Source organism: Plectropomus leopardus, chromosome 18, assembly GCF_026936395.1.
Source record: "Plectropomus leopardus strain MGB_pleo_1.0 chromosome 18, ASM2693639v1, whole genome shotgun sequence".
Classification (NCBI taxonomy): domain Eukaryota; kingdom Metazoa; phylum Chordata; class Actinopteri; order Perciformes; family Serranidae; genus Plectropomus; species Plectropomus leopardus.
In genome coordinates, this window is record NC_142193.1 from 25490595 (window position 1) to 25513567 (window position 22973).

At 38.4% G+C, this 22973-nt stretch overlaps 1 protein-coding gene across 1 annotated transcript; it reads right to left on the reverse strand.

Moving 5' to 3' along the window:
• Nucleotides 1–307: 307 nt before the first annotated feature.
• Nucleotides 308–22081, reverse strand: emp2 (epithelial membrane protein 2). Its single transcript, XM_042505261.2, has 5 exons — nucleotides 21914–22081; nucleotides 6850–7100; nucleotides 6652–6760; nucleotides 5990–6130; nucleotides 308–4646 (listed from the first exon to the last, which is right to left on the reverse strand). Exons 2-5 carry the CDS (start codon nucleotides 6925–6927, stop codon nucleotides 4477–4479), a joined length of 498 nt encoding a protein of 165 aa, XP_042361195.1. The 5' UTR covers nucleotides 6928–7100; nucleotides 21914–22081; the 3' UTR covers nucleotides 308–4476.
• Between the last annotated feature and the right edge of the window lie 892 nt (nucleotides 22082–22973).

Consider the following 22973-nt stretch of genomic DNA (forward strand, 5'->3'; position numbering starts at 1 on the left):
AAAATACAAATAGAACAGAGAGGAAGGACAAGGATTGTGGGTGACCGAGAGAGGTTGGCAGAACTTGTAAACATCCTCATTGCAATTATAGAAAATTAGTCTCATTACATACTGTGTAATTGCTGTCAGCCAGACTTTTCCCACTGCCACTGAGTCTTTTAGCTTTTAAACACTGAAAATAAGAAAAGTAGTAATTCAGCATCGTAGCATGGAAGAGAGGAAAATATTGAACTTATTGGCTGTAAGAGGGCAAGGGGACACCCACAGCGTATCTTGAATATAGATGGATACTTGACTCTGTGACAGATCTGGCACACAAAGAAAATTTATTCATTGTAAAATACATTTATTGAGATCTACATCTGATTGGTGGGTCAACAGTAAAAAATAAGCACCTTAAAATTCTTGCAGGGGAGATAAGTCTTTGTTCCTGAATCTGTCGGAGGTTTGCCCAGTCTAATGTTTCGAGATTTAAGCAGCAGGATTCACCGAGCCGGGACAAGTGCATTCTTTCCAGGAGTGCCTCACAGGAGCTTGTAGCAGTCTGCTCTGTAGACTGAAACCATAAAACTATTGCCTAAACATTGTGTAGTTTTCTATAAGTCCACTAGGTGTCAATAGCAGACAAACATTTTAGTTTGATGACAAGAATACATGAAAGCACAGCATGGTTTTACAGATAACAGAAGCAGCCACTGATGTTACAACACCGGCCAAAATTTAAAGCACATTGTGATATAATTTGCACAAAATTGTAAAGGCAAATGAGCCTGTAACATGCAGCAACACTCCCATTTAACATGAAAAACCTAAAGCCTTTGTCAAGAGCTTTTGTATAAATCCTATGCAGATAAAAGAAACTGTTATTCAATTTAAGTTCCTCAAAACATTGACCATTTCAACATGTCTCCATCATAAAGCAACATGATACTATCAGTCAATCAATGTGGAATTAATACTTCATTGAGCATTAGAAACATTTCAACAGCAACAAAACATGTTTAAAAAACAAATTCCCTATAAATACAGTTTTGACTTCAACAACTCATATGCTCATTTTTCACTGTGGTCCTGTGGTTATTTGTATAGATCTATATTGACTAAGATACAGTACATCTACACTGACATAAAACACAGGAAAACTATCACAACCATAAACCAAAAACATTTTAAATCCAAACCAAGAGTAGCTCTGATGACTCTTCGAGGTTAATGCTGTGGTGACTCTGCATGGAACTTCAACTCAAGTATTACAAATTTTGATTTCTTTTAAATCATCAAAAACGAAAAAGATCCAAAGTTTACATAATCTGTAATAACCCCCCACAATTGTCATTTCATTATTGCAGCAACTTACTTTAAATCTAAATATAAGTTAAAAATGGATTTTCTGAAAGACAAAAACTTGCATGCGAACAGGAGGCTTATTATTCAGTGAAACACTCTTTAAGATGACAACTTCACAAAAACCTACGAACAAACATCACAATCTTGGCCTCCAATATGTTGTTTTGATCATTTTCAAGTATCATCTTGAGTTAGCAGAGCAAAATTTTCACCTCCATTTCTTTTCCCTGAATCTTCATTATTGGTGAGATAGTAAATTATGAGGCTCTGTGGTCCAAATGTTGCCAGACATGAACACATTCCCATCACAAAACAACCCAGTGCACCTCGGATGGACCCATTGAGTCCAAGCTGAGTGCATTTATACCCCACTGGTCTCCCTTCACTGTTAAACACCTATAAAGAGGAAAACAGCCGCTGTGGGATTAAATATTATCTTTATATTGCCATGATGGATGAAATTAAGTAATTCTGGGAACTGATGGCAGGTACACTGTAAAATTGAACAAAACTGAACAAGTTTATTTCATTAAAAAAATGTAGGTAGGTAAGTAATTATAACTATTAATCATGGGTTATGGTGACTCTATATCTAATTGTTAAGTTTACTTAAAATGTAGTTGTGTTTACTTATTTTGTAAAGTTGTGCAACTTAAAAATGACAAGTGAAATTAACTTAAACTTTCTAAATGTTAGCTACTTCAGTAAACCAAGTCGGTCTGACTTAACCTCATCACAATGAAGATTTTGCTCATGATGGAAATAGGATATGCAAATTCTGTTTTGCTGACTTGTTAACAACAAATACAACTGACAAGTTTGCAGTGGGGAGTAAACAGATATATAGCACAGTAAACTTACTTTACTAAAGTTGCTAACACTTTGAAAGATTGTTAATTTCACTGTTCATGTTTAAGTTGCAACAACTTCACAAAATTAAGTTGTTGCAAGTTAAAAATGACAAGCGAAATTAACTTGTTCATTCTGAGTGTTAGAAACTTTCGTAAACCAACTTAGTCTGACTTAACCTCCTCAAGACAAAGAAGACTTTGCACATGATGGAGTTGGGATATCTGCGAGATCTCTTTTGTTGACATGTTTAAGAAGATACAAATATGATTCACTAGTTTGCTTTGGTTTCTTAGGTTGGTTACATTTAAAAAGGTTACATTTATTTAACTTGTCAGTTTCAAGCTAAAACAACTTAACAGTATTAGGTTGTTGCAACCTAAAAAGGACAAGTTTGAACAAGTAAAAGAAGCTAGAAAACAAGGTAGAGCAAGTCAATTTCACTTGTTTATACATTGCAACAATTTCACAATATTAAGTTGTTGCAACTTAAAAATGATAAGTGCAATCATCTTGCTATTTCTAGAAACTCCAGTAAACCAAGTTAGTCTGCCTCAACCTCATCATGAAAAAGATAATTTTGCAAACAATGGAGTTAGAATATCTCCCTGCAGCAACTTATCAAAATTATGTTGTTGCAATTTTAAAAATGATCAACAAATTAGAACAAGTTAAAGTAGTTCGACAACAGGGTAGAATGAGTTCATTTCACTTATTATTTTTAAGATGCAATGTAAACATAACTTAAGATTAATAGTTATATTTAGTTCCCTTTTTAAAAGGTAAGTAACCTTTTTCTTTTTTATAAAATAAGATCAACTTGTCAGAATCTACAGTGTGCAGTACATTAGGACATTTATTGTTGTTAAACGTCAGAGCACTATGTGCAGGGGGTTGTTAGAGATGTTTCAATTATGGACCAAAATAACAGTAGCCCGGCCAGAGAGGGAAAAAAACTTAATTACTTCATACATCCTCAGTCACATGATGCTAAGACACACAACAGTGTTTTTTAACAATAAATAGCTTTTGTCTTTTTCTCAGTGGATCCATAAACAAAGAAGCAAAATAGTAACATAGAAATGTTCATTCTTAATTCAAGTTTGCGTGATCCTATGTTGTCATCTGAAATCCCGAATATCACAGCACATCATTGGTTCCTTTTTCACCATTAAAACACAAGTCAGTAACAGAAGAATACAAACGAGTTAAAATCCTACATATTATACCTAAACTAGTAGCTCACTACACATCCTGTATGCTATGGTTAACATAAGATTCTCTATTTTTTTCCTTTTTTAATGTATAATTTTAGTATTTCAGTCTTAGAAATAAGCTTTTGGCAATTACCTGAACTATACATACACAGCAAATATGTACAAAATTAATTCCATTGACTATAGCTTCACAAAAAGAGAAGTATGGACCTCTTGGAAAGTCCCAGAAAGACAAATCTCCCCACTTGACTTTTAAACTTTGTGATCAGATATTTCGGACAGGTTCCTATGAATGGTAGGAAGCAGGACGAGGAGGAAAATCAGTATGTAGGAACACTGCTCATGTCCTGTGTCGTGTCTAAGGGAAATGTTGGAAAAGGATAGTGAAGGCATGTTCTCACTTAATGCAGCATGGAGCCTCAGGGACATTTTCTATCCAGAGCAGCGAGTGTGTGCTGAATGCAGCAAGGCGTATGTGCGGTGCATTTTGCACTTCATGCAAATGAATCTATCCAACACATTTTACCTCACTGGCAAAAGTAAAATTACACTTTTCAAACTAAAGATCAAATGTAAACCATGGTGTGATTCTTAGATTAATTGTTTATGGAAACATGTTTTAGGCTGGTATGCAAAAACAAAGACCACAGAAAATCACAGAGGGTCTATCCAGTCGACTGTTTGCAGTGTTTCCGAGGCACTGATCTGGAAAAAATTGTATAGTACAGCCTGTGAACTGAACACACTCCTGCGTGAGTCCTTGCCACATTCTGTGAGAACCATGTACCATCAAGAAGGAGAAGGGTGTGTGACTACTTGGGGTTTTTAGTATGTGTGGTGGACAAAATATATGTTGCTGAATGCTTTTTTGGTGAATTGTCTGGTTCTGAACCTGAAATTTGAAATTATTGTGGATTTGTGGTTATTCCTTTATCTCCAGTGGAATAATAAAATCTTAGGGTTAGAAAATGTGCATGCGTGTTTGTTGAGGAAAAGTGTGTGTCTATTTATGTCCAAGTGTTTCTGTTTGTATTTTATAATAACTGCATCAAGCCCATTGGATCTATTTGCGCTTCCTGAGCACCAGGTACATGAGGCCGCTGATGAGAGTCATGGGGAAGCTGATCCAGGCCAGGATATAGGAGGAGCCGTAGGAGCCTTGCTGAAGACTGGCCACATGGAAGCTGTCTTTCTGAGCTGTGTAGATGGACGCTGCGATCATCACACATAGCGCTGGGAGGAGAGGAGAACGGAAATTACACTCAGTAGTTGAAAAAGGACTTATTCATATTCTGAAATATTCAGCCATCTTACTATCCTGCCAGGTGGTGCAACTTGTAAGTTTATTTTATTTTATTTTATTTCAAAGGGACCATGTACAATTTAAACACAATTGTTACCATCTGATGCACCGTACCAGATTCTAGCTTTCAGCTGATTCACATCTGCAGTCACTCGGCAGGTAAGAACAAATACACAGCTTTGATAATACAAAGTTGTACAAGGAGAGGAGAAAAAGAAAAGACACACACGACAAATAATACATATAGCACACAATAAAAAGTGATACAAAAAAGAAGACACAAGACAGACAATACAACATAAAACTACTATTGTCTACAACTTTATTACTGGGTGAGTGCAATAGTGTCGTGTGCAATGTGTGCAATTTGTACTAATTGAAACTGTGACTACGTGCAGTTGCTTATCTGGTGTTGTTTCTGTTCAGGCTGTGCTTTTAACGTCATGGTGCGAATATTGTTTTTGTTGTAAATGTGGAGGCATTATCTGTGCAACACTGAGTCCAAGACAAATTTATTTGTTTGTTAATTTGTTTTCTTCTGTTTGGCACTGCTTTTTGTCTTGTTTTCCCAATTCTTCATCTGTGTGTGCGTGATTCTTACGTTTTCTTATGATATTATATATTTTGACAGTTTGAAATAAAGATTTTTTTTAAAAAGGGAAGTGGAAAGGAGACCATAGTGACAGAGCACCAGCTAGAAGGATGACAGAAGCTACAGTAGCCCCTGGAGTCGGGAAAGATGCTCACCTGCAGGCATCAACTATTACATGTCAACAGTTTTTATGTAATTCCTCTCACTGCCAGAGAGGGGAGACAAACATTTCATATTCCAGCTTTACGGATAACAGATTTTACTCTTTAACACTTGGACTGGGACTCAACATAGTCCTCAGCTAAATGTGTACATCAAGTGTGAAAAAAACTTAAAAACACTGCATTTAAATCAACAGATGTTTCCATGTTTTGGGACCTTTGCTGATCTTTAAATGTTAAGTGTGAAGTATCATACCAAGCCATGTGTGTACGCTCTCAAGCCAGATTCTAAAATTTTACATTCAGAGATTGCATTCTTGTCTGACCTCAGGAATGTGTGGACGTAAATCGAGCCATAACTACAACACTGCGCTGGATTAGCGCTCATTAATTGGATCCTGGCTGATGTGCACACTCAGGAGAAAAACAAGTCACTGATGTCTACTGCCTGAAAACAACATTCACAAAAGCTGCACTGACAAGTTGCGTGTGTGTGTCTGTGTGTTTGTGTGTCACTCACAGGCCAATAGCTGGATAATAGCGGTGAAAATGAATCTTTCTCCCTGTTGGAGCCTGAAGAGCTGAAGGATGAAGACGAAGAAGCTGACGCAACATAAAATGGTGGCCAGGATCATGGTAGCCTGGACGGCCTGCAGATAGGCTGAGGAGAAAGGAGAGGAGGCGTTACACACACAACACAGTAACCAACCAATTTCTAATAAGATATAATGATGATAACATCTTATATCAAACAGATAAAAGGTCAACTTCACTGTGATATCATATTGGTATGCAATTTTTCTGTCTGGCCATTATTCAGCACCATAAATGAGGAACAAAAGGGAAGATGTTTGGTTAGATAGTGAATTGTAGACACTAATTTTGGCTGGCCACCTTGAAACTGTGCTGACTGTATAGATCTTTTGTGCTGCTGGGAGAAGATGTGCGTAAATCATCCATGTTTTCACAGACATGGATGTAAACTGTAGGTGCAACAACCACAAGGCAGTAATTCCAGCTTTCTTTTAATTTGTGATCGTAGCAACATGTGGCACAAGAGATATTTATTCTCTATTTACCTACTTGCTATTATGTTATTTCATACGTGTGTTTAAATCGTTGATATTTTTAAAATGCCTACGTCTGCTGTGATTCGTGGGTGCAACAAACACACTGTCTTACCTGCATCAGCAGTATGGCTGTTCTCCACAGGATAGCAGGTGGAGTTACAGGAGTACCAAAGGTCAGCGTAGATCACATCACGTCCGGGTGGCGACACCACCCACCACGCCTACATCAGGAAGGGACACAGATATGGTTCAAATGATGACAATATCCCATGTGGCCTTGCTCTGTTTCAAATGTATGGCTTAAACTCACATTGTGAATGGTTGAAACAAAGAGGAGGATGGCTGCAGCCAGGTGGAAGAGGATGATGAAGGCTAAGATGATCAACATGGCTGCACCTCTGTCTGGTCAGGCCAGGTAAATATCTCACAGTCAGTCGCTGTCTGCGTCTCTCACTGGCTGATTTGGTGGATGACAGTCCTGCTGGATGTTTGCTTGTGTTTATGCTTGTTGTCACAGGCTGGTTTGCAGGGGAGGATCAAGGTCCTTCACATGAAAGGAATCTGTTGGGAGCAACATATATGTAATACTTTAATAACACACACAAATACAGGAAAGGTTAATCCCCTGTGTGTTTATAGCAGACATCAAACACACAGATAAAGCTTCCCAGTGCTCGGCTGCCTCAGATGTTTTGTATGAATTTGTACATATACCTACAACTCATAAGAAAAAAAGTCACTCATTCATCACTCATCATGTGCTGTTTTAAAAAATGATTTTGTCCAAATGATTGATCTAATAAGGATGAAACAAGACTAATGAATAAACACTGGTCTTTCTTTGTACAGTTTTGCAGCATTTGTTTTGCTCAGTATTTCTAACCATTACAGCACTGAAAAGTTTAAAAAGAACTGCTGAATATGTAATAGAAATGCAGCATTTATGCCAGCTTTAATATGGAATTTTGTCAAATTTAACTGAGGGAAGAAGGAAATAGTGTAAAGACAACTCAAGTTGAGTCCATATGCACTTTAAACAACTATCACATCTGCAACCAATTACCACAATGCATTTCCAAACAACTGCCAAGAACGCAGGGTTAATGAAACAGCCAGAGAAATATTTGTAGTCTCAACGTCTTCCCTCAAATTACAGAAAATGCTACTGAGATGTGATGAAGTGTGTATGTTGTGTCTATATGTATGCCAAACCATGTGTGCGCTTGAGAGTGTGTATGCAAGAGGACAGTTTGTGGGAGTGTTTACTCTGCCGTGATTGAAGGCCTTAATCCTGACTATGACTTGTTGATAGAAGAGAGGAGTTAACTGTTTACATCTTGAAATGGTCAGTCGGCACTCTGTTCAGTCAGTGTAACGCAGAATATAAGATGCTATGTAGCATGGCGACATTAGCAGACAATTTGATTCAACAGTCCAAAGAGTGCCGGTGCACTGAGATACTGAGAATGATGCATGAGAGGTTAAGAGTCCCTGAAAATGAACCAAAAACACTTAAAGCAACATCATGCAACTTTATGTTGATTGTTGAGTCTCATTCCCAGATTGTCAAATCCCGACACATTTGGTTGATGGGCAGACAGAGGCATCAACCCAAATCGTTAGTATTTGGGAATGACACTCAACAATCAACTAAAAGTTGCTTAATGTTGCTGTAAAGGAGCAGTGTGTAAGATTGAGTTGCATCTAATGGTCTCCAAACTCACGGTTAGGATTCCTTCATTGGGAGGTTTTCACCGGGAGCTGAATTATCCACAGAGGTTTATTTCTCTTAAAAACAAATGAACCAGTTGATTAGAACTGGTAAAAACATTAAATAAAGCTGTTAAAAATACTCTATGTGTTTCTCCGATGCTGTTTGGTACATTTCAGATGTGCCGTTGGCCCAGCACCTGCAGATGTGTGCTCACATTTTTTCTTTGATAACTTAAGATGCAGAACTTCAGGAGGTTTAAATGAGGCAAATTATCAGCAGAGGTCTCGTCAAAACAAATGGATTGCTCATTTAAACCAGTAAAAACACTGAAGAAAGCGCTTTGACATTAAAAATATGTTTTTCAAATACTCTTCAGCTTGTCAAAGAGGAGCTGCTAACTACGGCGGCCAATGCAAAAACGGAGATGTCCCTATCTAGAGAAAGTGTTTAGTTTGTCTGTTCTGGGCTACTGTAGAAACATGGTATTGCATCATGGCGATCTCCATAGAGAAGGACCCCTTCCCTATGTAGACATAAATAGCTCATTCTAAGGTAACAAAAAACACTACAATTCTTATTTGTTGAGTCTCATACCCAGGTGATTATACTCTAAAAAAATACTCATTGTATTATATACTCATTTTCTGCCAATATATCCCCCTAAATTCCGCATACTGGACCTTTAAGGTGCTGGGTCAAATGCTTATCCTTTTACTTTTCTTTTTTTTTTTTACAACATGACCTTGTGGCATTATAACACAAACCAGATGTCCAGAAGTGTATGTCTTCAGGCAACACTGTTGACAGTCATAACAGGTGTGTGTGTGAGCCTCCGCTTAAGATACGATCGTCCCTTGAGGCCTTGATTTTATGCCTGCACTCTTTCCGTACGGATATCCAATATTTTTGTTTGTTTGTTGCTTTCCTGTTTGTGTTCACATACACTACCAGGAATTGTCTTGAGGGGGAAAATCCATTAAAAATACTAAATACATCCAGAAACTCATTAGTTTGTTTGTCCAGGAAATGGCTTTGCTCAGCATTTAAAATGCTTTGTCAGCATCATTCTGTTTAACATTTATCCTGCTACAAAAGACATTCTTAAATCTAGAATAAGATTTTCTATGACAAAATGTTTCCAGCACTACTCAAAAGGCTGTTTTATAACATCACATGAATGCAGAGTAAAGACTACATTTCTGTCTGTGTACACATCAAAGTCAGCTCAACAACCCTGTGGGTATAGTGTACATTAAATGACACGTGTGCACATATATACACATATGAACTTCATTTCAGTAACTGGCTTAACTCCCACCAAAGAAGCTGAGCAGGCAGGGACACAAACATGTTTAAAAGCACATATGAGTGCATGCACGCACACATGTACACATACACACAGGGAGCCAGACAGTAGTGGAATTAGCCCTCTCCGCCAAAATGGAGTCGCAGTAAAAACAGCCTGTCCCCGCCGACAGGAAGCAGGCCACGGGTTTTTGTGTGTGAGCATGAGGCTGTGGGGTGTGCCAGAGGATAGGCCCTGTCTGAGAGGAGGGGGGGTAAGGAGCTGAGCAAGCATCAAAAATTAGCTTTACACATTGATTATAAGACACGGGGGATAGGGTTTAGATGGCAAACAGTTTTATCTAGCCAAATGCTCCTGATCATAATTCTCAGAAAATGAAACTTAAGTAGGCAATAACCTGCCAACACACATTTTAATTTGCACCTGAACCTTGTGAGGAGAAATATGACTATCACACAAGCTCAAAAGAGCGTGTGCAAACCTGCATATAATGTGAAATTATGTTTTAACTGTCCTGCTGCACATTGTGGATGTATACGGTTTGTATAAGTTAGAGCACTGGTTCCCAAACCGTGGTCCCAGTGCCCACTAAGGGTTGCCAAGGATCGTGCGGCCTTCTCGATTTTAAGGAATGTAAGAAAACCTAAAAAAAAATATATATATATATATATATCCATTAGGCAAATATTTCAGTACTTTTTCATTTCTGTGGAAAAATGAAAAAGTTTAGATACTTATTTAACATATACAGTTAAAAAAAAAATCTCACAGAAAAGAGCAAAGTGTAGACCTGAACACAAGCTACATTCACAGAGCCTTCACAAACCCTCTTTACACTGCCTGTTCAACGTGGGACTATTGTGCCATTATGTTGCTTTGGCGTTCTTTACATAAGTTGTGATCGCAGAATGGGGGAACAGAGTTGTCTCACCTCTGAGATGGCAAGGGAGGTGTTAACCGTGCCTATTGGCAAAGCTGGTAGGATGGGACCATGGACAGCATGGGTGTGACATTTTGATGGCATGTTACTCGCGCAACCTACCGTAGATTTAATGATGCTGGCATGTTATCTAAAATCACGCACTGGAGCGGCATGATGCTGCTGTTGTTTGGTTCTGTGTAAAAATGCAAAAGGCGGCATGAATAAGGGACTTTGTAACTGCTCTATAGCGCGATCTCTGTGTAAAAAGAGCAGTTAAAACAACTAAATAGCTAAAAAACAATTTCCTAGCAAAAGGAAAAGGAAAACAGAAAATTTGTAAATTAAATAAATAATAACAAGCTTTTTAAGTCTGTATAATAGCTAAAAAATTACCCCAAAAAATTCTAATGCAGAGAATCCTATAAAAAAAAATCCTACAAATATCAGGAAAAATAATCTCTGATGCATTTTTCACAGGAAATAATCTGCTCAAAATTCATCATAATTGCTCATCTCCACAAACTTTCTGCAGGTCAGCATTTGAGTTTATGGTTAAGTTCATAAATTGTTCTTTACTGTTATTGTAATGCATTGAATATAATCTGGAATATCCATAAAAATGTTACCTAATCAGGGGTCGTCAGGTGCTTGTTAGGTAAAAGGTTGGGAATCACTCATTAAGAACTCCATAAAGAGACAACATCTACATTTTATATTGTTAAGAAAGTGTGTGAACATTGAGTATAATGGTGTGTTAGTGACAGGTCACACTGGGTTGAAATGTGAGACACAAGCTTATTTTTAGGACTGGCAATGGCATGCTGGAGGTCTGACTTCCCAGAAAAATGGCCAATTATAACATTTCAATCCTGGTGTCTCTAGGGTGAACGATTAGACATTAGGCCTAATGTTACAGTGCAGCGTGAGACCAACAAAAATGGAGCGGCTAAGGTACGGTAAACACCAACAATTTATTCTCTGCATCCACTGCAAAGCATCTTTCTGGTATTTGAGTCTAATCTGACCTGCAGGAACATTCTTTGGAGCCGCGAGTAATCTCCGAGACACGTACACACACACTCGCGCGCACACACACACACACACACACACACACACACACACACACACACACACACACACACAAACACAAACACACACACACAGCTGGATCTGATTCCATCTGCAGCTGCTTTCTCATCTCAGTGGAGAGAAGACGAAGGGAGGAGCGAGGGAGGGAGGAGACAGAGAAAGACGAGAACCTCATTGGAGGGAAATGGAGGGAAGCGAGAAAAACAAAAACAAGAGCGTAAACACACCCACGTACTCTGATGTACACAAAAACATATAAAGCACACAAAACCGCATAGATATATAGCCTGCCAAGAAACTCACAAAAATGAGAGACTCACAGACACAGCTCAGATGATTAAAGTAAATCCAAACCATGTAAACCTCAGACGTAAAAGCCTGGTGATGACTGACGGAGCCGACACAATGTGCACCGCTTGTGTAAATTACATGGATATATGATGCCCCTTTGTGTGTGTTCTATTTATAGATTTTCCACTTTAATTGTCCAGCTGTAATGATCATACGGCAATTATGCTGATTTATGATTGTCATTACTTTTGGTCTCTTGCGTTCAGGTCTAAAAAAAAAGAAAAGTAAAGAAAATAAGGTAACACTTTATACGGGTACGGAGAAAAAATTGAATTGTTTACTCTCAACAAACAAGAAATGATACATAGACTCTACAAACCATTTGTAGGTGGACTATTCGAATAAAATTTTACTGAAAATTAGGGGTAGACCGATAATGGTTTTTCAGGGCCGATACTGTTACTGACTATTAGTAGTTAATGAAACTGATAACTGATATATGGAACCGATATGCATTTACAATAAAAATGAAATCTTCCTGTCAATATTAAGAATTTGGAATATGACAAACTCCAACACAAAGCTTTGTTTAAATGCCTTTAGCAAATGTTTAATCAGAATTGAAACTTTCAACATCATATACAGAAAGTACCCACAAACTCTTTTTTTTTAATAAAGTCAAAGTAAAGGTTCCTCCCATGCTGACACTTTCTTTGCCATTTTTAATTAAATAATTTCATTGCCAATCATTAAAATAAAACGCATGTGCAGATAATAGGCAAAATGCCAAATATTGGTCTCAATAATCGGCCAACAATTATCTGTTGACTCCTGCTGAAAATAGGACAACATATGGGTGGATGATGAACCAGTCATTCGTCCATTACTTTAATTTTATTGAGCAAACTTAAAACAATACTGCTAAATAATAATTAGGGATGCATCAATTCAGAAATACTGAAACTGATATTTAAAATTACAATTTGTCTGATAGCGGATAATGATGTTCTCTTGTTGTTACATATTGCTGTGACATCAAGAAAGTTCTCCTCTAAACAACTGGATATATTCATGTTTCTCACCAAATACAAATTTTAGAACACATTACATTAGAACACATCATGATATGGTGATAATTCATCTTTGCTTAATACTCATTTTAACTGAATAGCGCTTGAATGCATAATAATGTAACTTCGTAATGTGACCTCTGTGAGCTAACGCTCCCTGAGGCATCTTCGTCATGGTAGCGGTCCGGGGAGAATCTCATCGTCATTGGCCACTGCCATCGGTCAATGCTATCTTATTTGCTGATAGGCCAATGAAACACACACTTTCAACACGCAGACAAACGCACACACACACACACAAACATTGACCTAAATGTGGAGCCTGGTTCTCCCCGGGGATCCTTGGGAACGGTGTTGCCTTGCAGACGTGTCACTCAGCACTGATAGTAAAGTGTGAAAGCACTGATACTCACCTCTGACACCAGGCAACAGCTGCACACACACACACACACACATATGCACACAGGACACTCATCCACATGCATGCTGTATACATTAGCCCGCTACCTCTGGTATGCATAACAGAGATATTTCATGCCTTATCTATCATAACAGAAGTATGCACACACTGAGGGGTATCCCACAGTTGTGGTGTCAATCAGCAGAACAACAGAGTCCTCATCATCCAAGTTAGAGATAATCTTTATTCACCTTACATCACTGAGGTCATTGATCACTGAATTTCCATGCACTGATGTCTAACTAAAAAAGAGCTACTGGCATTGGAAGAGAAAGGTTGCAAACTTTCATTTGTCACTGTGCACTAAAATAACTTAAGTTTTTCTTTACAAAGAAAAAAAGAAACCAAACCTGAAGCAGTGCTTTTTTTAATCCACTGCATAAGCATTACAGCACATTTCATGTCACTTTACTGCAGGGGTGGGAAGTTATATTTTCTGGGGGGCCACACGAGATACCCAGATTTTTGCTGGAGGCCAAGGAAATTTTGTCATGCCATAACCTGTAATTTTATCACTAGATTAAGTGATAGAACGCATACTGTGCACTTATTCTTTATCATTTATTACAGTGAAAGTCACTCTAAACAACATTTTATTCAGGGAATTAAATGTAGGAGTCTTTAATCTACTGTACAAGACTGACTGTATCCGTTAATAAAACTAAACTGAACAAAAAAAAATCTCTCAGCATGCAAAAAGATTGAAAAAAAAACATGCACAGCAGGTCCAGAAAAGCAAGGTTAAACATGATAAAAAGATTTTTTGAAAAACCAAACAAACATCCAAACCAGTGCAAACCTGACCTAAACACACATGCACATGTAACTTATTTCACAATTTATCAAACAATCAAACATCACTTTCTGTATGCTTATTATCCCAAGTTTTGTTAATGCTTGATATCACAGACATCTTGGCACATGGCTACACACACAGGAATAAAAAATTAAGATAACTATACTTTTGTGTAATCACACAGATAGACTGATGGATTCTGTCAGACTTCAGCCACCTTTCCTGACACACACTGACACTGACAAACAGGCTGCCATTCCTCCTCTCCACTCAGCCTTATAATAGGAGGCTGGGGGACTGCAGTGCAGGAGTGCAAGTGTGTGTGCGTGCGTGCGTGCGTGCGTGCGTGCGTGTGCGTGTGTGTGTGTGTGTGTGTGTGTGTGTGTGTGCCGGCTGATTCCCTTGACTGGTGGAAAATGCTGACTTTTAATGTCCTTTTTTTACTCTTTTCATAAAACACAAAGCCACAGACTTAACTGGGCCTCTGAATCTCACTCCCCCGTCTCTCTCACTGTCCCACTCTCTCTGTCTCTGTATGTCTCTCTTTCTGTCTTTGGCCATGGAAAAACTAATTGAGGAAGAGAAAAGGGGATAAAGCTTCCAGTGGAGCCCTCTGGCCCCTTGTGAGGTCGCACAGTTTAAATTCTTTATTCAACATTTCGTCCTCTTAACTGTGACTTCTGAATAGTTGTTGGGATTCATGAATAGAGGACACTTTGTCTTGAGTGCCTCATTAATTTTTCAGGAATCCTTACCATATAATCCAGTTTACACTAATGCAACATTTAACTGACACCTTGCTGTGTATTTGTTCAGTGAGGTCAAGAGAGCTTGAAAAACTAAATATTAATGTAATTGAAGTAATCTAACAAAAAGGACCAACTTTGAATAATAAGTATATTTTTTTTTAAATTCAAACACTCTGCTCTCTACTGTCTTTGCAAATGGGATCAAATCTGTGTTAGTAACACACAGTTTTAGAGGAAACCATAGAAGTGACACTTTGCAGCAACGCCCTAGAAAAGTGCCAAAATCTGTCCCTGTTCAAGATCATACAACAACAGCATACAACGATGGAGGCAGGGCCCATTCATTCCTATTAAGTTGTTCAAAGGGACATGAAACAAAAACCAACCTTCCGACTTCCAAGGTAAAAAAAAATCAACCTGGATCTTCTGGATCATTAAATCCCCAGAGCAAGGGCACTTGAGACTTCCACAGGCCGAGCGGCTAACTTTAAGCCCTGCGCTAACTTGAGTGTAGCTCTTCTAGTCTTTCCAAACATTATTAGACTTAATGGATCTCATCTCAATTGTGAACGAGTCATTTCACAAAGGGTTTGGATGGTCAAATAACGTACCTACGGATCTACAGACATCTTTTTCCACAATGACAGTCTGTAGGAAAAAGTCTGGCGTCCAACATATTTTCATAGACCATCTCTTATGATATGCTATGAATTTGCAACACTATGTCCTTAACATACAGTTACATAATTAACATGCCGTTACAGAGGTCATGTATGGTTAGGTTTAGGCGTTTCCATGGAAAAGTCGTGGAGGAAAGTTTTTTGTGTTCGATCCACCACAGCAGTATGCTCCATCACTGCTCAGGACCACTTTCTTGTTAACTCCCGTTACCACATTTATCACATGATAAATAAAATAAATTCGCATTCATTTTTTGCGCAAGCCAATTGTGAGAATAGCCTGTGGCATCACAACCTGGACGGTGTCAATCCAAAGTTTGGCCACTAAGTCAAACTGGCATTAAAGCTTGCTGCTGTTCCTGGGGGCTTGCAGGGCTATTAAATGGAGGCTAGGACGTGCTTTTTGACCCCATGGTAGCTATGGGGTAAAGGGATGGTGACCACTGGTGCTGTTTGACTGCACTCTTCTTAGCCTTCTTGGGTGCGCTGAGCCTGACAGAACTTTTTGGGCACACTCGAATGGATGGCGGTCATAAACATTCCAACATTTTCATATAGAAAGCATTTGTTTATGGCCTTTTATTAAGGATCTTTTCAATAATTGCAGAATTGTAATTCTCACTTGTATCTTTCTAAATCTATTTCAGCCTCAGGGCAACTGTGGACACCTCAGTAAAACCAATCAGTCTTTCATCTAGTAAAGACCAAATTTTAATGTACATGTTGTACCTCAATGATATGATGCAATATGATGCTGTTACTTCTCCTTTTAACCTTCTTGCCAGCCACCAGGGAACAATCGAGAGATTTTTGCTTCACTTTTGGTAAACTGTCATGCCATCCGTCTTTATATACAGCCATTGGTTTGGACAAAAATGCATTACTTGAAGCTTGACGAGATAGATTTGCATGTAATCATGATCATGATCCCGCAGTTCTTGTAGGATCTTGTAGTAACTCGAGAATCCAGCTACTGTACCAGACAGAGCAAGTGCATGTCGAGTTGAGACTCAGTTTCTGAGGTCAAGAATGAACCCTCATGCTCATTTTCGTTTTTGTTTTCCCCAGGAATGGCCTAGTGTGTGTGTGTGTGTGTGTGTGTGTGTGTGTGTGTGTGTGTGTGTGTACACAACAACAGCCAAGCTAAGGCTTATTTTTAGAGAAAACACAAAGGCACATCTTCCTTGGAGCAGCGCCAGTGACCAAACAAAGCTTTGTTAAGGAAAAGCACACAGAAACCTATAGACACCTACAGGCACAGATGTACACACACAGTTTGGTTTAAGGATGTATGACAAGTCATCTAAGTGGCAGTGAAGCAAGTGGAGAATTATAAATATAACCAGATTGCCCAGTGCGACAGCTACAATCCTTTACATTGTGGATTCACTTGAGCCCTTTAACAAACAAGAACTGGCTGCCTCTGAAAAAAGCTATCAGCCATGTAAAGCAAAAAGCGAAACTGGATGAAAGATGCAGACACCTTTGCTATTTGCTCATCTTTTTTACAAGTAAGCCAAATATTTGACAGTTTGGCTTGAGGGTGTCACCAGAGGATAAGCCATGTTGGATTTGTTCCAAGTCAGGGGCTAGATACAACAACGTTACATTTCTGGGCCATATGTTGTATCAACACTGCTGTCACATTTCATTCATCTCTTTCAAATAGTGACAAAAAATCCAACCTTTTTTTTTTTAAACTAAATTTGGGGGGAAAAAAACATTGTATCCCATATGAACGATAGTTTTGGTGTTTGTGAGGTTAGACCGTCACATAAGGGGAGGAGGCTAAGGCTAACCGGCTTTGTATTTGATTTTATATTTTGGAACAGGAGCGTTTATTATGAGTGCTATTAGAATATATTTACAGATGGAGCAGCAGGACACCAGCCACAGTGAATCCAGTGAGTCCATCACTGACGATGAGATGGAACTATTATTGAACGTGACACATGAGTATAAGTGGGTCTAGGTGGTTGAAAACAGAGCGTTGCAAAGCAAAAACGGCGATATGCCAATACTTCATCAGTGCGGTAGCAGAAGCAAAATCACCTCGGAGCTGGATATGTAGAAAATGTCACGTCACCTACACAAGAAAGATGAAATCGCACAAGGTATGTAAGTTAAGTCTAGCTTTCATGTTTTGGCTTGACCCATTGTGACTGGTAAGACCCAATTGGGAAGCAATTGCGGGTGTCTCATCATTTCCAGAAGTCTTTGTTTCCAGCCAGACTAAAACACAACCCTGAGTTTTAAAACTAAAATGGGGTCAGCAGCATGCTCTATGTTTTGGGGGTTCTGGAGTAGCATTTGGAAAGTTCCAGACTTCCAGATCTAAATTTTTTAGACTTTGCTGTTCTTATAGTCTAAACTGTGCTATGGGCTTCATGCTTACAGTATCATGCTCTCACACTTGCATATTAACATGCTTAAAGTTAGCATGTAATGTAAAGTTTGGGTGGAAACCGAACATTAGGTTTGTCATCCTGAAAGGACACTCACATCCTAATGCAACAGTGTCACTTTATTTCTCACATTCCACACTATAAATAAGAGAGGAGTGGAATGTCATCTCTAAAAGGGGCAGTGTGCAATTTAAATTGAAATTCAACATGTGGAAAATGAATTATAGGTGCACACAAAAGATGCATTCACAGCCTAAATCAGTAACAACACTGTTGCTTCAAAATGATTTTTTTTTTCATATTGGTCATGAGGCTGTTTTATTACTGGTAACACAAGCCTCATAATTTACTTGATCTTTCACCATAAAACCAAAATCTATCATTTTCTTCACATGAATTTATAAAACACTGGCTGCTTTGAAATAAATATTTCAGCTATGTTGAGTTTTGTTAAATACCAGGAGAGAGAGGCGAATCATTGTTCTGCAAAATGAAGCCAAAATTGTTGCAAAGGAAAACGATGTGTGTGAGGGTGTGTGTGTGTGAGTAAGACATGCCTCCGTCAGGACACAGGAACCTAACAAACTGACAAATGCACACACAGATATACACACACACACACACACACATAACTGCTTTCCTGCTGGGTTTAAAGACTTCCCTCTGACGCAGGAATTCTTTCATGTTGGACACTAACATGGTCTGTTAGGTGTGTGTATAGGAGGTGCGTTTTCACACACATTCCTAAACTGACAGCGCTGAGTAATGACTCCCACATGGCGGAGAGATGTTGGGGGACACCTGATGGAGAGGTAAAAAAGAAATCTAAATCCTCATCTGTTTACTATCCCCTCACATTCTCTTCATTTTCTATTCTACTCTCAGTCACTTCACACTTGTTCACTGATAGTTTTCATCTGTCAGCACCTTTTAAAACCTCACACCCTCGACTAATCCCCCTCCTATCAAATATCACACACCTCCCCTCCTGCTGCATTCAGTGTGACTGAAAATACTTTCAAATTAACACTGACACTCTGCCTTTAATACGCTCAGGCATTGTTGTCACATTGCATCCAAAACAGCGAGGGTGAAGAAGGCAAAGGGTTGCAGCTCTGTCCAAATACTTCAGATGGAGAAATTTGTTCTGCTTGAGGAGAATTTAACCTCTGCATGAATCAAACTGCAGTTACAGACTGATAAAGGTTTCGTGTGTAGGATTTAGGGGGATATACTGGCAGAAATACAATATAATAAGGATGTTAGTGTATAATCACCTGACATAAGAATGTATGTGTTTTTGTTATCTGAGAATGAGCTGTTTATTTCTACATAGACAGCAGGTTCTCGTCTATGGAGATCTATGTTGCTACTATGTTTCTGTCGATCTCCAACATACCAAACAGCATCAGAGAAACACTGATTTGTAATGTGAAAACTGCTGAATTCAGTGTTTTTTCATTATTTTCTATCACCTGGTTCCTTTGTTTTGGAGAGGAGGATATCTCTGTGTATAATTTGGCTCTTGGTAAAAACTTCCTGAACATTAACACTGAAGGAATCCCAACTAGGAGAAGTGTCAGCTGGTTGCAATTTTCAATCCTTGCCACTAGATGACACTAAAATCTCCCTACATCTGCCTACATCTTACACATTGTTCCTTTAACCCTTTAAAACTTAGCCTTATTAGCTCAGCTTGGCTGCAATATTCACTGCATGTAATTAACATGTAAACGCAGACAGTCCTACTCTAAGCATCTATTTCTGTGTCATGTTCTGTTAAAAACAAACTTTTCATATCATGCACACTGGACAACATATAAGCTGATACCGATATATATTTGTGATAGGACAATATCGCCTGATAAAACTGGCTGACTGATATATCGGTCAGGCTGTACTGCTAGATGCTGCAAACTCTGCCACTAAATGTGCCCTCTGTAAATCGTGGGAAAAAGCTTCCACATTACACGCCGCACGTTTTAACTGTCATTCATTTAGCGGCTCATTTGTGGCTCTTTAACACTTTACTTCACACATTTGTGTGTCTGATGACTGCGGGGTTCATTAACTCAATTAAAAGCTGGGTGAGAAGAGAAGTTAGATGGGCTGCAGATTTTTTAAGACTGGCTCCAGTCATTTTCAAGTTACAGTTCATAAAATAGAAAGTTTGACATTCTATAGGACTTAATGTGACGTGATATTTAAAAAATGAAAAATTTGGAGGTTTTTCACTTCCAGTTTTTGTATAGGCTCTAGTCATTTTCAAGTTCCATTTCATGAAATAAAATGTTTGACTAAATGTATGTAATACAAAAAAGGATTTGGAGGTTTTTCATTTTATGTTTTTATGAAGTGTCGTGTAGATCTTGACCGCCAGCATCACATGAACAACATGTGTGAAATCAGTGTTGGATTAGATTACAGTTTCATGTTTAGCACCAGCTTCCTATAGAGCAACTTGGAGAGATCCAAATTTCACCATCTCCCTTTTATTTCGTATTCAGTTATCTCTGCTTTTATTCGTGCACTGTGTGCAAAATAGTGTTGTCAAAAATATCAATTTATCAATACATACTGATAGGCTACTGAATATTTAAAATGGTTTCATTACTCATTTTCTGCAGAATCAACGCTCAACACAGTATTTGCTACAGCCATTCTGCTGTTCTCTGCAACTAACCAAAATAAGAAAAGTTGCTGTCATGTTATCACTTTGTTGAATTTATCTTTGATAAAAATTACAAATTTTAAGGTCTCAGTGTTAATTTCCCCCAAGGCATCGAAATTGGTATTGAATATCAGTATCTTTCAAAGTATTGTATCAAAGTTCGACATACTAGTATCGTGACAACACTAGTGCAAATTAGTTTATGGCTGCATGACAGCTCAACAAGGGGATGCAAATTAATTTCCAATAGTTGTGGAGTATTTCTAACCTTCCCGCTTCAAATGGCATTTAATCTTCATACTGTTGCCAAGGGCTTTCCCCAGAGTGCATTATCCGTCATGCAAACATTGCATGAAGAGAATCAGTCTCCATTTCTGCAGTTTATTTTATAAGAAATTCTCTCACCATAAAAAAAAAACATAGACTAAATTGTTGTTTTCAACCACAAGAGGGCGCCAACAATGAAGTGAGAATGCAGAAGTTATCACCTGCCTCATCAGTCAACAATGCAAGACAGGAGCGGCGGTATTCAGCATTATAGTGCAAATAAAAGTATTTACATGGGACCTGAATGTGATTTAAACAAATTCTGTTCAATAACAAACGGACACTCACATAATCCTACAGAGTCATTTAGTGTTACCATATGGGCATGTTTACAGATACAAAGTAACATCAATTCAGTGAAAAGTCTACGAGGAGACGCATTTCCTGTGTCCATTAAAAAAACTCCAGCAATTTATCGTCCCTCCAAACACACTAAAACATTTCATTCACAGCACTCAGACACACACACGCACACATTGGTGGCTGACAACGCCCCTTTCATTTCCAACGTTTGAAACTTCAGCAGAAGTTATGATGTGTAAAAATACCCACAGGGGGAAAACACGGCAGCAAAAGCTAAATAAAACCACTCCATGATGATTTTTCAAAATAACACAACTTTTCATAGCTCTTACTATACAAATATCTAAGCATAGTACCAAGTATTTTAGGAATATTGTAGGCTATCTTAAAATACGCCAGAAGTAACGTTAAATAAATACAGTTGGAGGCTTAAAACTCACTATAAAGGCATTTACTAAATATAGGCTAATAGTGTTTTTGGTATATTAAAGATACATTTCAAAGTCTCGTTGGATTTGAATGGGACATAAATCTCTCAGAGAAAGTTCCGTGCAAACAATATGCAAAACTAGAAAAACTAAGTTTACTTACCGAGTTTGGACCGAGAGGGAAGCAAAGCTGTTCCAGGTGCTGAGGGTTTATGTGAAATGAAGGGAGATTTAAAGAGAAAAAATGGCAAAAATACTGGGGGGAAATCCTCCAAACTTGGCGACACAGCAGCTGGAGATCTCGCTGGTAGTCCCACAAAAAAAAGTAAGAGACGCACGCTCTCTGGACCGGCTGTCGTGAGCGCGCGTGGGAGGGGCTCGAGGGCTGGACCTGGGTGTAGTTTGGGATTTAATGTGCTGTGAAGTGTGTGTGTGTGTGTGTGTGTGTGTGTGTGTGTGTGTGCGTGCGTGCGTGTGTTTGTGTGTGTGTGTGTGTGTGACTGGTGACAAGAGTTAAGACTCGGCGGGAAAAGTGACTATAAAAAAATAATTATGGCAGTCAGAGGGGAAGTTTAAAAAGTCTGTGTTTCCTCACATGGCAGACAGACTGAGTGGGAGAAAAAAAAAACAAACGACAGAGGTCAGACTGGAGAGGGAGACAAAGGAAATTAAAGGATTAAAGGGGATGAAAAGTCATGAAGAGGAAGGCATGACGGTTGGAAAGAATAGTGAAAAGGAGTGAGAGGGGAATAGTGCTAAAAAAAAGAACAGTGAGAAGAAAAGCAGCCAAAAAGTGATTTCACACTGTTGTATGAATTAATATTTCTATTTCATTCATATTAAAGGCCCAAGTGGAGATGTCATCTTCCTGCTTTTGTATAACCCTCACCCTCTCTTTTGTATTGTTATTGTAATTTGTGACTTTTATGGTAGATTACAACAAAGAAACACCTAAAACTAAAAAAAGTGTTACTTTTAGTGCTTGTTATGTATCTGCAATATTTCTATAAAGAAAATGTGTTGCCAAGTAAAATACTATAGAAACTTTGGATGTTCAAATGCATAAAGAACTCCTATCACAGAGATGGTAAAATGGGACAAACATGTTTGTTTGTTTTTTTAATGTTTAAATCAATTCACCAATTCAGTCCTTAATTTATTAAATTATCAATGTAACCTAACTATTAAATGAAAAAAAAAGTTAAACTTTTTTGCCATGTTTT

What these genes read in the sequence shown, in the direction of transcription:
- emp2 (XM_042505261.2), bottom strand. Translation starts at nt 6,927, where the DNA reads ATGTTGATCATCTTAGCCTTCATCATCCTCTTCCACCTGGCTGCAGCC. An exon ending in CAGCCATACTGCTGATGCAG is followed by an intron (nt 6,131 to 6,651) that starts GTAAGACAGTGT and finishes CTTTCTCCTCAG; the next exon opens with CCTATCTGCAGGCCGTCCAG. An exon ending in TATTATCCAGCTATTGGCCT is followed by an intron (nt 4,647 to 5,989) that starts GTGAGTGACACA and finishes CTCTCCTCCCAG; the next exon opens with CGCTATGTGTGATGATCGCA.